At 43.3% G+C, this 15,370-nt stretch overlaps 1 protein-coding gene across 7 annotated transcripts in view; it reads left to right on the top strand.

The window, feature by feature from the left end:
- SRGAP2 (SLIT-ROBO Rho GTPase activating protein 2) overlaps window positions 1-15,370 on the top strand; it is a 250,759-nt gene that overhangs the window by 91,355 nt on the left and 144,034 nt on the right. For all 7 annotated transcript variants that reach the window (XM_079760402.1, XM_079760399.1, XM_079760401.1 and 4 more), the window contains exon 3: window positions 5,320-5,512. In XM_079760402.1, the coding sequence (XP_079616528.1) occupies window positions 5,320-5,512 (193 nt within the window). The remainder of the gene's footprint in view (window positions 1-5,319; window positions 5,513-15,370) is intronic.

The following is a 15,370-nucleotide window of genomic DNA, read 5'->3' as shown; positions in this document are numbered from 1 at the left end:
CCTGGCTGGGTGGCTTGGTTGGAGTACCATCCCGTACATCAAAAGGTTGTGGGTTTGATTCCCCATCAGGGCACATACCTAGGTGGTGAGTTAGATCCCTGGTCAGGGTACATAGAGGAGGCAACCTATTGGCGTCTCTCTCTCTTTCTCTCCCCCCCTCCACTCTTTCCTTCCCTCTCTCCCCCTCCCTCATCCTCTCTCTCCCATACTCTCTCTCTAGGGCCAATAAAAACATATCAACATATCCTTGGGTGAGGATTTTTAAAAAGCAAAAACAAAAAACTATTCCTTGCCAGGTTTTGATTAGACATACTTTGGAAATGATGGAATGGTGATCTACCAATGGATTTCAATGTTATGGCCAAGCTTGCTGTCCAGAGGGGCAGCTTTAAGAATATTCAATGCAGAACTGAGAATCAGCTCATACAAATGGAGAAATGGAAACCAAGAATTCCTCCCTCCTTTTGGTGCCTGTTAGCTGGAAGTACAATGCTCAACAGAACATGCTATTTGGTTAGGTTGAAAATTTTTAATTAGATATAATTCACATATCATAAAATTCACCCTTTTAAATTGTAAAATTCAGTGGGATTTTTAAAAAGTATATTCAGAAGGTTGTGTAACTATCACCACTGTCTAACTCCAGAACAGTGGAGTTAAATTTTGACTTGACTCTTGGATGAACTATCAACCAAAGGTCAGCTCTGAAACTCAGAAAAGTTGTTTGCAAGGGAAGCTGCAGTTTTTATTCAAGGGTCACTTTTTAAAAAATGCAATGGAAAAAAAGTCAGGACATTGAATTTTTATTAGGGTTGTTGCTTGATTTCTTTTGTCTGCTATTGATGATTTATAAATCTTTGGTCTTCAGGTTGGAACTTAGTTCCGTGGCTGTGTTATAATAAAGAATATTCAGAACAGAAGCAGTAAGACTGTCTTTGCTTCCTTTTCTTTTTCTTTGTCAAGCCATGCTTCATTAGGACAGGGCTTGGGCCTGTTTTGTTTTCCATCACCATCATCTAGCACAGGGATTGCTATACAGTAGGGGCTCAGCAAAGAGTTGCTGAATAAATGGGTTGTGTTAGGTGCCCAGGGGAGGTCATTTTTGTCATGTTTTATAATTTAGTGTCTACATGATTGTTGGTGTGGCAGGTCCTTGATCACTCCAGGTAGTTCATGGTGACCTTTGTACTTTGGCTCCATTCATGCCCTGAGATATAGCTGCTTCGGGAAACCGAGAGCTTGACTTCTTCCCATGTAGTTCTAGGACAGAACTGGTAAGGACCCCATCACCCCTCCCAGGAGCTCTCATCCAGCTATAACCGGATTTGTAAAGCCTTCTTGAGTTGTTACAGTGGAACATAGTGTGGGTGGTGTGAATGTGTGTGTCTTTGAGTGTACACACGTGTGTATGTGCATACTTGCCTGAGCACACGATGGAACTGTGAGGAATTCCTTCATGTTTTTATAAATTGCCCCTTTCTTCTTTCTGCCCTTAGAGTTTGTGGTTAGGTCAGAGTGCAGAGGGGCCTCCAGTCTGGGCACATGGCCCAGGCGTGCTGGCATTCAGTGGCCTATTGTTTCCTGCCCCTTCTGTGCATGGACAGATGACTGGGGCTGGCACAGCTGCCTTCTTGGGTACCATTGTTTGTCTTTGCAGCGGCAGCAAAAACCTAAAGCAGCACATTTTACCTTGGACAGAGCAGCTATTCTGTCTTAGGCTGCAGCCTGGAGATGGGGGTGGTTGTAGTCTCCCTTAAATGTCTGGGTGGGTGCTCTGAGAATGGAAGCCAGGCAGGCCTCTCTTTCTAGGCAGGTTGTGGGGGAGGGAGGTGCTCAGTGGTGTCAAATCGCAGATCTACTCCAGTGGCAGGTGGTATCTGTTAGCAGAGATGCATTCTTCTTTTCCTGGTTCAGGGATGGGGATATTGCTTTCTCACTTTCTCTGCCTCCTGGGCTTACTGGCAGACCTCAGGGTGAGCTCACAGGACAAGAAAAGCGCTTCCTCCAAAACTGCCCTGTAGAGTAGATTTAGGAAGCAGGGAAGGACCCAGCCCTGTTGGGGACTGACCAAAATGTGGCTCAGTTAGTGAGTCAGTGGGCTAGTCCATACTTGACTCTGCGATAGCCCCATTGCCCTCCACATCCTCTTCCGCTTCTGTCACTGACTGAATCACCTGTCAACTGGAAAGTGGGGAAGGGAATGTTCCAGGGTGAGAGCTATAGAAACTGATTTACGCAGAAATACCTTCAGCTACTCCAGACTCACGTTCTGTTCTTCTTGTCTCCTTGCCCCAGGATCAATTTCTTTGACAAGTCAGACAAACCTTAATTTAGCTTCAGCCCCACTTGCACCTAATTGTATGACCTTTTTGTAAATTAATTCACGAGTCTCACTTCAGTTTTCTCATCTGTGCAATCAGGATAATTGGGGATAATTTAGGGCCTAGTTGTGAAGATTAAATGAGATGATCTATATAAAGGGTGCTCAGTGAACACCTACATGTTCCCTTTCCTTTAGGGCCTGGAAGGATGCCTGATGGGTCACTTTTGGCTCTCCCCTTCTCCATCTTCCAGCTGATGGGTGATTTAGGCCCTTAGAGCCATGTTTGGACTAGACGCAGCGGTCACCAACCTTTTGGACCTCGTGGACCACCAGTGGTCCGCAGACCACCGGTTGGTGACCACTGGACTAGAGCACAAGTAGGATCACTTTGTGTTGTGCTGCTCACTCATTGAGGCACCTGAGAAAGTCAGGGTGGAATGCTGTGCTGGCTGTATGTGCTTGGGGGTGGGGCTTCTTAAATTAATTCGCATATCTCAGAGGCCTCCTCTGAAGTGCTGGTTCCTTGCATAGGACAGCCTTGGAGTGGTCTACCTCTGGAACTTCATGGGTATCAAGGGAATTTGCCTAGCTCCCTCTTTCGGTGGTGAAGGGTGGGCATCTTCCATTCCACCATGTTTCTTTCCACTTCCATGGTTAGTGAGGTTATTGATGCAAAGTCTTAAATGAATTACAGGTGACTCAGAAGGGCCTGATAGCCCCATCGCCCATCCACATCCTCTTCCACATCTGGTACTGACGGGGTACCTTTTCACCCAAAAAGGTACCTTTTCGCCCTGATTCTTATTGAATGGATCAGTTGTAAGTAATATCAATAAATGTCCTCTTTGCCCACCCAATGACTACGACCTCTATCTGTCAATAGATGGAAGGGTACAGATGCCTGTAGGAAAGGGCTGTTGCCTTTGAGAGGCCCAGAAATTGCCCTAGGTGGTTTGGCTCAGTGGATAGAGCATCAGCCTTCAGACTGAAGGGTCCCAGGTTCGATTCCGGTCAAGGGCATGTACCTTGGTTGCAAGCTCGATTTCAGCCCTAGTCGGAGCCTATGTGGGAGGCAACCAATGGATGTGTCTCTCTCACATTGATGTTTCTCTCTCTGTGTCTCTCCCCCTCCCTTCCACTCTCTCTAAAAATCAATGGAAAAATATCCTTGGGTGAGGATTAACAAAATAAATAAGTAAATGTTAATCTTAAAAAAAATATATATATATATATATATATATATATATATATATATATATATATATATATTTAAAAAGCAGTTTCTTAAAAAAAAAAATAAATAAAAGCCCAGAAATCTCTGGCAAGAACCGTATGCCTGACATGCCCTCTGCGAATCATCCCCCTTCAACAACCCTTGTAATCAGACTCCCATAAAAACACAGAACAAGAGAGCTTTGATGAGTGATGAGGTACGTGGCTTTTCTGCACAGCTTTCTGTCTGCTTGAAACAATCCTACGGTGCTCAGTTTCAGTTCAGGTGAGGTTACTGCAGACCTGGTTGGCATGGTGGTTGGCAAGGGGGAGGCGTGTGGACGAAGAGGGTGAGAATGGCACTTGCAGATCACCTAAGATGACCCATAAAGGATCAGATACTTTTGCTACATCCTAGTATCTATGAAAAGAGTAACAAAATGAAGATGGGGATAGATTATGAACCCCTGCCTCCTTTAGGGAAAGCTAAATGCATCATTTACCCATTCCTCATTGCTTCATTAAAGGAGTGCTTGGCGTACCTTTCAACATCATAGCCCTGATGCTTGATTTGCCTCTGATTTATCCACAGCTCAGATGAAAACTGTAGATCCTCCTGCTCCATGCATTACACAGCATAGACAGAAAACATTGTTACAGCTCTACTATCTGGGAATGAATTCGGAGCATGTATAAGGAAAGGCATAATAATATGGGTACTCTTTTTTCCTGGGGTTGGAGTGACTGTCACATCCTAATGCACTGAGCTGAGCAGGCTTGGAGGGCAAAGGAATGAAAGAAATGGCTCCATTGTTATTTACTCAGATGGGGATTGGGACATAACTTCAGCAGGATCCGCACTGCAGGCCTTCTCTGAGCTGACAAGCAGTCTGGTTTTGGCAAGCTGCTTCCTTTGGGTGCCAGGTCTCCTGTCAGTAACAAATGCAGTATTGCATTTGAGGCAGATCTGGTTGCAGCTGGAGCAATCATTGCTGCAGTTCCAGAGAGGGTGTTTGTTAGCCCTGTACGAGGACTCTGGCCAGGCAGAAATCTGCCAAGCTGGAGCTTATCCAGAATATTTCTAGCTTTGACGAAGCAGGAGTTCTGAGCATCAGTGGGGGTGAAGCAACAGAGATATGAGTGATATTTGTTGGTGAAAAATATCAACTTCTTGAAGGCTGATTTACATTCTGTGATATTGGAAACTATGGAATCTGTTTGACAGGAGACCTGGTGCTTGTTTCATTCTTGATTGCCACTATTTGACCTTGGGCAGGGCCCTTTCTATCTCTATTAAAATATCCTGATCCTCACTCTAATTCACAAAGATGCAGAAAAAGTAAAACAAGTAGGAACTTGGGCTCTAAAGTCAATCTGTCTGGGTTTGAATCTAATCACTTCACTCCTTTAAGAATCAGTTTCCTCATCTTAAAATGGGGATGAAAGTAGTACCTACCCAACAGAATGGTTGGGAGAAAATTCATTAGGCTGTTTGCCAGAAGAGAGCCCAAATTCTGGCATTGCTAGAAACACAGTAAATTGTTCAATAAATGGCAGGTGTGAATATCATTATGTCTAATAATCACGTTCTCTTAAATGATTCAGCAGATTTTTGGTTCCAGTGTTTTTCAATCGTCTCCTCCTCCTCCTCCTCCTCCTCCTCTTCCTCCTCCCCCCCCCAAACCCCCCAGGACAGGGATCAAGTAAAAGGAAGGGGTAAATGTTGGCCTGTATGGTTCCCTTTAGGGATCTCTGTATGACTATCTTGTCTTTTGTTGTTGCAGAGATCCGCGCTCAGCTCACAGAGCAGATGAAATGCCTGGATCAGCAGTGTGAGCTCCGGGTGCAGCTGTTGCAGGACCTCCAGGACTTCTTCCGAAAGAAGGCTGAGATTGAGATGGACTACTCCCGCAACCTGGAAAAGCTGGCAGAGCGCTTCCTGGCCAAGACACGCAGCACCAAGGACCAGCAATTCAAGTAGGAACTCCTTGGCTATTACTTTTAGAGACCTTCGGAATGGGGTCTGGGATGGAGGGAGGCAGAGTATGCCACTTAGATCCAATTGGATTTATGAAACAGGTAACCCTATGACTTCAAATTGGCTGAGGGTTGAGAGCCTTCAAGGACTTTTCCTCTTCCAGATCAGCCTTACATGCAGCTCAACACCCTGGAGAGATCAGAATAGATGATGAACCATCTATAATAATAAAGCATAATATGCTAATTAGATCAGACGTCCTTCCGTACGACCTTCTGGATGAAGCCGGGGCTGCGAGGGAAGCCCATGTGCCTGCTGGTGGCCAGAGGAAAGCTTGGGTCTCAGGTGGCAGTCAGAGGGAAGCCTGGGTCCCGGGTGCCAGAGGGAAGCCGGTGCTGGCAGCCGGGGGAAGGAAGGCCTACTCTTGCACGAATTTTGTGCATCGGGCCTCTATTGCTAATAATAACAACACACATTTTCATAGCTCTTCCTATGTGCCAAGCATGGTTCTAAAGGTTTTACATATATGTTAACGCACTTAATCTCCACAACAACTCCATATGTTGGTTATTGTTATATCCCCAATTTATAGGTGAGAAAATTAAGTCATAAAAAGGTTAAGGAACGTGCCCAGTGTACACACACACACACACCCCTAATAAATAGAGCTGGAATTTAAACCCAGCCCGTCTGGTTCTAGAGCCTGTACTCTTAACCATTTCACCAAACTGTCTTTAACGAGAAGAAATGAATGATGTTGCAGCCATACTTCTATAGTGCTGCCCAGATAGTTGCTAAAGTCTATTTCTTCTACATTTATACCACTGGCCCCTCCACTCTGTTCTCACTGCCATTGCCCTAGTTTAAATCATCATCTTTGCCTGAGTGATTACAATATTTACTGTATCATCTACAGTAAAGGTTCTCAGCCCCAACTGCTCATTAGAATTCCCTGGAGAACTTTTAAAAATGCTGAAATCTGGGCCCCACTCCAGACCAATTAAATAAGAATCTCTGGGAGTAGGGCCTTGGTGTAAGCTTCCCAGCTGATCTAATGGACGACCAGTGCTGAAGACCACAGTCTATAGCTTCTCTCCTTTCCAATCTGCCTGACCCATTGTTTTCAGATTTAGTTTTCCTGGAACACACTGGAGATCAGGCAGTTTCTCTGTGCAGTGGCTCCCCACTGTCTATGTATCCATGGTCTTGATACTCAAGATTTGGTCTTCCAATATCAGCACCACCTAGGATGTTGGAAATACAGAATCTCAGGTCCCACTCCAGATCTACTGTAACAAAATCCCCAGGTGATTTGTGTGTACATAAAAATTTGAGAATTGCTGCTCTATTCACAAAGGTGAAGACTCACTCCTTGGCTTGGTTCTCAAGCCCCTCTACATCTGGCCCAACCTTATTTCCTGTTTCTGCTCCACAGTGCCTTTGCCAAGCAGAACGTTAACTCCAGTGGGCCTTTGCTCATCCTGTTATTTGAGCCTATGTGCCCATTCTTCACATCTCTGCATATCTAAGCCATACCCATATTTTAAGGTCCATCTCGGATACAACCTGTTCTAAGAAACTTTCCTAACTCTCCCAGAATAAAAGAATGTTCTTCCTCTTTGTACAGCATTTTAAATAGGACACTTCAGCACTGTCTGTCTTATATTATTTTCTCTTAGTGATCTGAATAAACTTTTCTAATTCATCTTTTAGTCTTCCACAGTGCCTGGCATCATATGAGGTATAAAACTGATGCTCACTAAATATTATTGGCTGAGTAAATGAATGAATGAATTTAAGAATTAATGCCAAATATGTCTTCTCCTGTTTTCTATTTTTATTGCCTTAATAATTTGGGAAACAAATATCCTTTACAAGCCAGCTCTGAGCAATGATATGAGGCTAAGAATGAGCAGAACATGTGACACACTCAGTTTAGCCAGAATGAGAATTTCCTCCAGATGTTTTATCCTCAGAGTCCCTTATCTTTCCCAAGTCCTGTTCTCTTTATGATAAGCAGTCCTGAGAGAATAAAATGTTATTTTAGTATGTGATAAATGAAGATTTGGTGTAGAAATCATTTGCTTTAAGAAAAATGATTCAAAGTTGGATTTATCCTGTTAATAACCTGCTCCTAAGTTTAAAATATCATTTTATTTTTACTAGTACATCATATCCTCTGCTTAAGGACATATTTACTACAAATTAAGGTACAGACTTCTTACTCTCTAAATAATCTGAATTGCTCTGATTAAGATCACTTACAAAGAATAAGGTGTTAGAGGGTGGGAGTGGGGGGGGGTTAGAAGGGACTCAATGGGAAGAAAAGGGAGACATATGCAATACTTTCAACAATGAAGATTTAATTAAAACAACAACAAAGAATAGGCTGGAAGAATGGTTTTCCTGATAAAGCTGGAAGAATGGTTTTCCTGATAAAGCTGGTTCCTGGCCTCATTTCCCCCCAAATAACCAGTGAGTAGTTATTGAGGGTTAGCTATATGCTTCATATTGTACAGGTATTGGAAGATATAAGAGAAGTTTGTTGTTTGTATCCAGAGTGGGCCATTTCTTGTAGAGAAAAGATTTTTTAATAGAGGAAGCAATTAAAGGATAAGGTAATAATGATCTCATTTAGAGATCATTGGTTTTCTGTAGAATAGCCTACCTAATAAAAGAGTAATATGCAAATTAACCATCACTCCGCTACACCAACAAGCCACGCCCACCAGCCATGCCCACCATCCAAGCAGAGCGAGTATGCAAATAAACCCAACCAAGATGGCTACAGCCACAGAGAGCAGGAGGGAGGCTTGGGTTTCCCAGGCAATGGAGGAAGCCAAACTTTCCGCCTGCCCTTGCCAGCCTAAGCCTCCACTCAAGGCTACAAAGTTTCAATGATAGAAGATACATAAATCCAAATAGAAATGGTGGCAGCCACAGAGCTGGAAAGAGCAGGAGGCTAGGGTTGCCCTCGGCAATGGAAGAAGCAAAGCTTTCCGCACACCCTGGCTGGCCCAGGCCTCCGCTTAAGGCTACAAAGTTTCAATTATAGAAGATACACAAACCCCAAGAGAAATGGCTGCCCGCCACGGAGCAAGCAGGAGGCTTGGCTCCGCTCCAGGCTACAAAATTTCAATTGTAGAAGGTAAATAAATTTCAGATACCAGGGCCTCTGCTTGGGTCGCCAGGGTGTGTGGCCGGCCTGCAAACCACCACAGGCCCCTTGCTCAGGCCGCCCCATGCCCCAAGGGAACCCCCACCCTGATCCGGGACACCCTTCAGGGCAAACCAGCTGGCCCCCACCCATGCACCAGGCCTCTATCCTATCTAATAAAAGAGTAATATGCAGATTGACCATCACGCCAACACACAATATGGCTGCCCCCATGTGGTCAAAGATCCTGCCCCCATGTGGACACAAGATGGCCAGCAGGGGAGGGCAGTTGGGAGGCACCAGGCCTGCAAGGAAGGCAGTAGGAGGCGATCAACCCTGCAGGGGAGGGCAGTTAGGGGTGACCAGGCCAGCAGAGGAGGGAAGTTGGGGGCAAACAGGCTGGCAGGGGAGCAGTTAGACATCAATCAGGCTGGCATGGGAGTGGTTAGGGGGTGATCAGGCTGGCAGGCAGAAGCAGTTAGGGGCAATCAGGAAGGCAGGCAGGCAGTTGGGAGCCAGCAATCCTGGATTGTGAGAGGGATGTCTGACTGCCCTTGAGGGGTCCCAGATTGGAGAGGGTGCAGGCTGGGCTGAGGGACACCCCCCCCCCCGCCCCTGTGCACAAATTTCGTGCACCGGGCCTCTAGTAGATATGATAAGAGGTCAGGGATAAATTATCAGAGATAGATAAAGGGTCTAGAATAGTCAGGAGAGTTTTCTAGAAGCAAGTGAGATTTTAGGTTAGGCTTTAAAGATTTATGTAGTAGAGAACAGTATTACAGGTGAAAGGAAGTAGGAATGTTTGGTGGTAAATGGGGGTATAGGGACCGGTAAGGACTCCAGCTTCGATAAAAGGGAGATTCTAATATATTCACTCAACTAATGTCCATTACACATTCCTTGAACTCGTTTAGGCCAGACTGCTGGGATACTGCAGTGAATAAGCCACTGAGTCTTCCACATGGCACTTAGAAGTAGAATGAGGAAGCAGGCATTAAACAAATCGCACAATTAGATGAGTTGAAGTAAGTGTCACGAAACTAAATACAAGGTGTTACAACAACTTTTAAGAGGGAGACTTCTCCAGTCCTTTTGCTGTCACATTATGGCTAATTTACTTTAATAACTTCCTGTCTGATCTTATCCTGAGTAACAATCTACTTATTCAACAAACCCCTATAAATACCTACTGGGTACTGTGCTCTGTTCTGATTCCTATGGAGATTAAGCTCTAGAATCTTGGCTTACAGAGGAGACATGTAGACAACATAATGTGAAAAGGCCTTTAATAGAAGTGTGAGCAAAGTATTTTGAGAAGAGATATTTTTCAAAAGCAGTGGAAGATAAGATTAGATAAGTAGACACCAAATATTAGCTCTTTGACAGACAAGCAGAGGAGTTCAGATTTGATATGATGGTGTGGTAGTGAGCTCTCTGAGTTCTTGCATGGGGACAGCTACATGATAAAGATGTAGAAGAATGCATTTTTATGTCAGAGAAGGCCAAGATAGAGGTTTGGGGGGCGGGGAAGTAATCCAGGCACAGTGTGATAGCAAAAAAGAATGAAGGGGAAGGAATATATTCAAGAAGTATTCTAGAAACTGAACAGGACTGGATAACTGTTTGGGTAAAGAACTGTAATGGCCAGAGGTGACCAGTGTCTCTAACTTGGCAACCTAGAAGAATTATTTCATCTACGATAAAAGTAGAATGTTCAGGAAAGACCTCTTGTGAATGGTGAGCCAACTTTGGACATGTTGGCTTTGGGGCAGTGGGAGGTCCTCAGACATCCAGATGGAAGGTTGTACTTCTGAAATAAGAGATTATAATTGAAAATAGCTAGCATAATCTTCAGTATAAACTGATTATGGTAGGTATGAAAGTATATGAACTCAGAGAAGAGAAAGAGAAGAAACAAAGAGCTAAAATCAGGACCCAAGGTTTGGGCACACCCAATGTTAGGGAGGAATATAAGTTACTACTAGAAGGGGCAGGGAGGGAAAGAGGAAAGAGAGAGGGAGAGATTTTTTTTTTTTTTTTTTTTTTTTTTTTTTTTTAGCATTAAAAGGATAAAAGGTAAGGTAGGATAATGTTGTCTGGTAGAACTAGAAAATCTATAAAAGTTAATCCCATCAATTTCTTACAGATACTCTTCCATGTAGAAGGCATTGTAAGATGTGAAGATGACTAAAATGAGCCTCAGTTCCAAGAGCTTTTAATTCATCAGAGTGTAACGAAATTGCTGGATTTTGTAGGTCAAAAATGGTCACGTAGTGGCAATTTCATATGGTCAGAAGTCGCCCAATGTCTCAGCCGATTAGAAGAGGAAGTGAGAAATACACACAAATGTATTGAATACAGGCAAGATGGTAAGAAGATCAGTAAGAGAGTCCAGGCAACATCCCACTTTCATACCTAATGTACAGAAAAGTCCAATGGTTGAATGTCAAACCATAGTTTTAGGTGGAGTGGGTGGGTTCTGTTGCTCTAAGTATTTATGTGAAATTCTGAATCATATATACAGTACTTCACCTGGTGTACTTTCAGGGATTTGTACCTCGTCTTTCTTTTTGCCACACTTAAACCCATGGTATGCCTGCCTAAGTCCAGTGAGCAACTGAAGAGTTGCTGATGATTTCTGTCTACCCTTGTCTTATTAATACAGTGATGAGACTACTTCTCAATGCAACACTAGTAAATAGCACTTTCATTTTTCCAATTTCCACATCTCTGTGTTGCAAAAGGGAAGCAGGTACTCTGATGTTTGCACGCACAAGCATTCACTGCACAGAGACAACTCTGCTACTGAAACTGAAGTGGCACTTGGCAGGCAGCATCACCAGGCCAAACTTGAACCACTTGTTAGCAACTAAAAAGTCAACATTTTTGGTCCAGGAAAGGCTTTTTGGACATGGATGTTTTGGTTAGGATATAGCATGTGCTACTATAATAGACCCCAAATAATAATGGCATACACAAGATAGTGGTTGATTTTTCTCGTGTAATAGTCTGGGCATTAGCCGTCCAGGGCTGTGTCAGCCTCATCATTCCATCCTGAGAGTGTTGCCCTTGTCTGTATGACCCAAGATGGCTCACTGCCATCATGACCCCATTCCAGCCAGTGGGAAAGGCAAAAGGAAGGGGGCAGGCACATCCTTACTCTTTTAATGTGCAATCTGGAAGTGGCACATACATTTCTTCATCTCACATCTTACTGGTCAGAACTTAGTCACGTGGTTATATTGAGCTGCAAGGGGACTGAGAAGTGTAGTTATTATTCCGGTTGATCTGAAAATAGAGTTTCTATTAATACAGAAGAAGGGGAAACAGTGGGGGGAGGGGGGCTATTAGCAGCCTCTGCCCCATTGTCTGTGATGTGTAAGAGGGCAGATGTATGAAAGACCATGGTCATCCATGTATTCAAAGTGCCATAAGTGCACAGAGAAGAGAGATTTATTCAGGCTAGGGTCTGGGGAGGACTGTGTGGAGGTGAAGTTCAATGGATGGGAAATGAAAAGATAAGAGTGCCAATGCTCAGTATTGGCCCTTTAAGCTTAATTCAGTTGAGACAATGCAAAAGTTGTAGAGAGAGGATAAAAAGATAGTGGAGGAAGAATTTGGACAGAGAAAACAGTGTTGATAACAGTTGGGAAAGACAAGGCTGATGGGTAACTTGTCTGTTTGGGTAAAGAAAGAAACAATAAATTCAATAGTAAAATAAGCCTTGAAAAATTATGAGGGACCAGTTACAGTGGTCCATGAATGCTACGTGTCAGGGTTTAGGGTCTACGCAGTATGCATGGGGGAGCCATTGATAGTTTTTAAGTAAGGAACATAATTATGGCTGTGCTTTGGAAAGGTAACTATGGCAACAGCACATAAGATCAATTGGAGCAGAGACACAGAAGGAGACCTGTTAAACGGAGGGTCTGGCAGTTGGCCTAAGGTTAATGTAGGCCTAAACTGAAGTCGTGCTCTTGGAAATAGGAAAGTGGGCCAGATGTAAGGGCAAGGAGCAAGTGAAGTCAAAGAAGCTGGGACAGAAAAAGGGTTGTGGGTTTCCAGGGTCTCTGGAGTGGCAGTTGTACTGTATTTTCATTCACCGGTGAAGAGTAGCCTGGGTCTTGCTGACTCTCGGGCGGGTCCCTAGAATAGTTCATTCTCTGCCCAGAGCATCTCAGCGGGCACTCGTCACCTCCCCCGGAGCTGTAGCAGCTGTTGGCCCAGCAATGCCATGAATTTGTCTCCCTGTGTTGCCAGGAGAGCAGCTGCCAGCAGCAGTTCTGGACAGACGCATCTCAGGAACATGGAAACTATTCAACTTGGGATGGGGTAGGGTGGCCAAGGCCGAAGTCAGTCCACATGGATTTGCCCCACCCTTTTCCAGGCCAGTTTTCACCCTGGCTAGATTTCAGCCTCTTATACTGGGTTAGGTTGGGTGTTCTGTTACAGTTTTTAAAAAATCATTTTTTATTTTTCAATTACAGTTGACATGCAATATTATATTAGTTTCAGGTGTACATCCCAATGATTAGACATTATACAACTTACTAAGTGATCAATCATCCTGATAAGTTTCATACCCATCTGACACCATACATAGTTATTAGAATATTATTGACTATATTCCCTATGCTATATTTATGTCCCCATGACTATTCTGTAAATACCAATTTATACTTCTTAATTCCTTCATCTTTCCCACCCATTTCCCCTGTCCCCCAAGTGACTTCGTTTAGGGACACATGTTGCTGAACTGTTTTTTTCCTCTTCTTTTGGACAATTTCTTATGCTGGTAGCCATTACCCTGTCACTCTTTGGCTTTGCTTCCTATTCTGATTTTCTCCTGCTCACCTTTTGTATTCTCCCACACTGTGCTCAGTGCAGACACCCTCATTAAAGCATACACAGCTCTGACTCCGCTGTGCAGTCTGACCCTGTGGTCCCATCATGCTCCTTCTCTTCCCCCTCCCCCATAGAAAGAGGGAGAGATGCTGCAGATAGAACTATAGCGATTATTCGATTCTACCTTATTCTGCTTTGTTTAAGATAGGTAATATGGCTTCCTCCGTCCCTTTGAATTGTGGGAGGGCCCTGTTAATATCTGAAATTCTATCTGCCTGGTTTGATTAAAAGCAGAAATAATATTTTGTAAGGGTAGGAATTCTTCCTAGGGAAGATGTTATTGCATTTTCTTTGGCTCCTTGAAGAGTATAAATGTATTCCTATATGTTGCTGAGTCTTTGATTGTCTCTTTTAAGTGGAATCTGTGTTAATATTGCCCAGCAGGACTCTAATTGATAATGTGCTGGCTGTTTTTTACATAAATTACCTTTCAGTCATAGCTCACTTGGTTTTGATCTCCTCTTTTTAATAGCTCAGTGCTTTTATTTTGAGATTATTGTCTTTTTTCTGTTGAGTTTTTAGAGGAATATGTCTGCATTGCTATCCTGCTGTGTTCCTTACAGAGACCTTATGCTACTTTATAGCCCTCTGCCAACATCTTTTCTTTCTTACAGCTTTTCCTTCTCAACAACAAATATTTTTTTTAAAACATTTTAAAGGTATTATTGTTCTTGACTCTTAGAGGAGAGAGATCCAGAGAAGTAGAAGTGGTGGTTCTTTCTCATATGAATTTATAATCTAGTCAGAGATAAATTATACCTGAATGCATAAAACAGATCTTCAGTATAAGGCAATATATGGTAAGTTCCAAGTGTGTGCTATAGAAAGGTATGGTTAGAAACTTTCAGGGAGGAAATGGGATTTGAATCAGACTAAAGAAAATGAATAGGATTTTGACAGATGGAGAGAGAGGGAATGTTATAAGAAAGAAGGGCACAGCAGGAAGAAAGTACAAAACACCTTTAGGGTACAGGGAGTAGACTGGTTTGGCTGACATACAAGTGTATCTGGAGAAATTGGACAAAGGTAGATAGGATCATGCTTTGGAGGGCCTTGAGTCTTGTCTAAGAGATTTGGCTCTAAGAATAGATACTGGAAACGGAAACCACTGAAGATCTGAACAGCTAATGTCCAAGTGGAGGTATGAACCCTGCTTAAGGAAGATTAACCTTAACCTTAGGGTCATAATTTGCTAAATGACAAGAAACTTGATTCATTGAAACCAGTTGCCACAGTAGATAATAAAGATCTAAATTAGGGTGGGATGGTAGGAATGAAAAGAAGAGAAATCGATCCTTCAGTCCATTTAGCAAATATGTACTGTGCTCTTACCATGTGCCAGACACATGCCACACAAGACAGATTCCGCCCCCTGCGCTCCTGGAGCTTATAGTCTAGAGACAGATGGAAAACACCTGGTGCAGGAAGAATCTACAGGACTTGCTGACTGATGGGATTCAGGTTTCAAATGAGCTTGGAAGCAGGAAAGAAAGAAGGCTGTTAAGTTTCTTTTGGACTTGGGCGACTGGTAGATTAATGGTGCCTTTAATAGAAATACTGAAGTTAGGAGAATGAGTTGTTTTTGAAGGGTTAGAGTATGAGAAATTTGGTTTTGGAGTGTTAAGTTTAAGATATTGGGAGGATACTGAGGCTGAAAATTTCAATAATTGACAAAAAATGAATGGCTGTATTCAGAGCTGGAGATCTGAGCTGTATTCAGGGCTCAAGTCTGGCCTGTTGGTAGAGATTTGGGCCTATTCATAGAGAGGTGATGGTTGAGGCTGTGGAAATGTTT

The sequence above is a fragment of the Cnephaeus nilssonii genome (assembly GCF_951640355.1).
Source record: "Cnephaeus nilssonii genome assembly, chromosome: 21".
Lineage (NCBI taxonomy): Eukaryota > Metazoa > Chordata > Mammalia > Chiroptera > Vespertilionidae > Cnephaeus > Cnephaeus nilssonii.
This window is presented reverse-complemented; position numbering and strand designations above follow the sequence as displayed.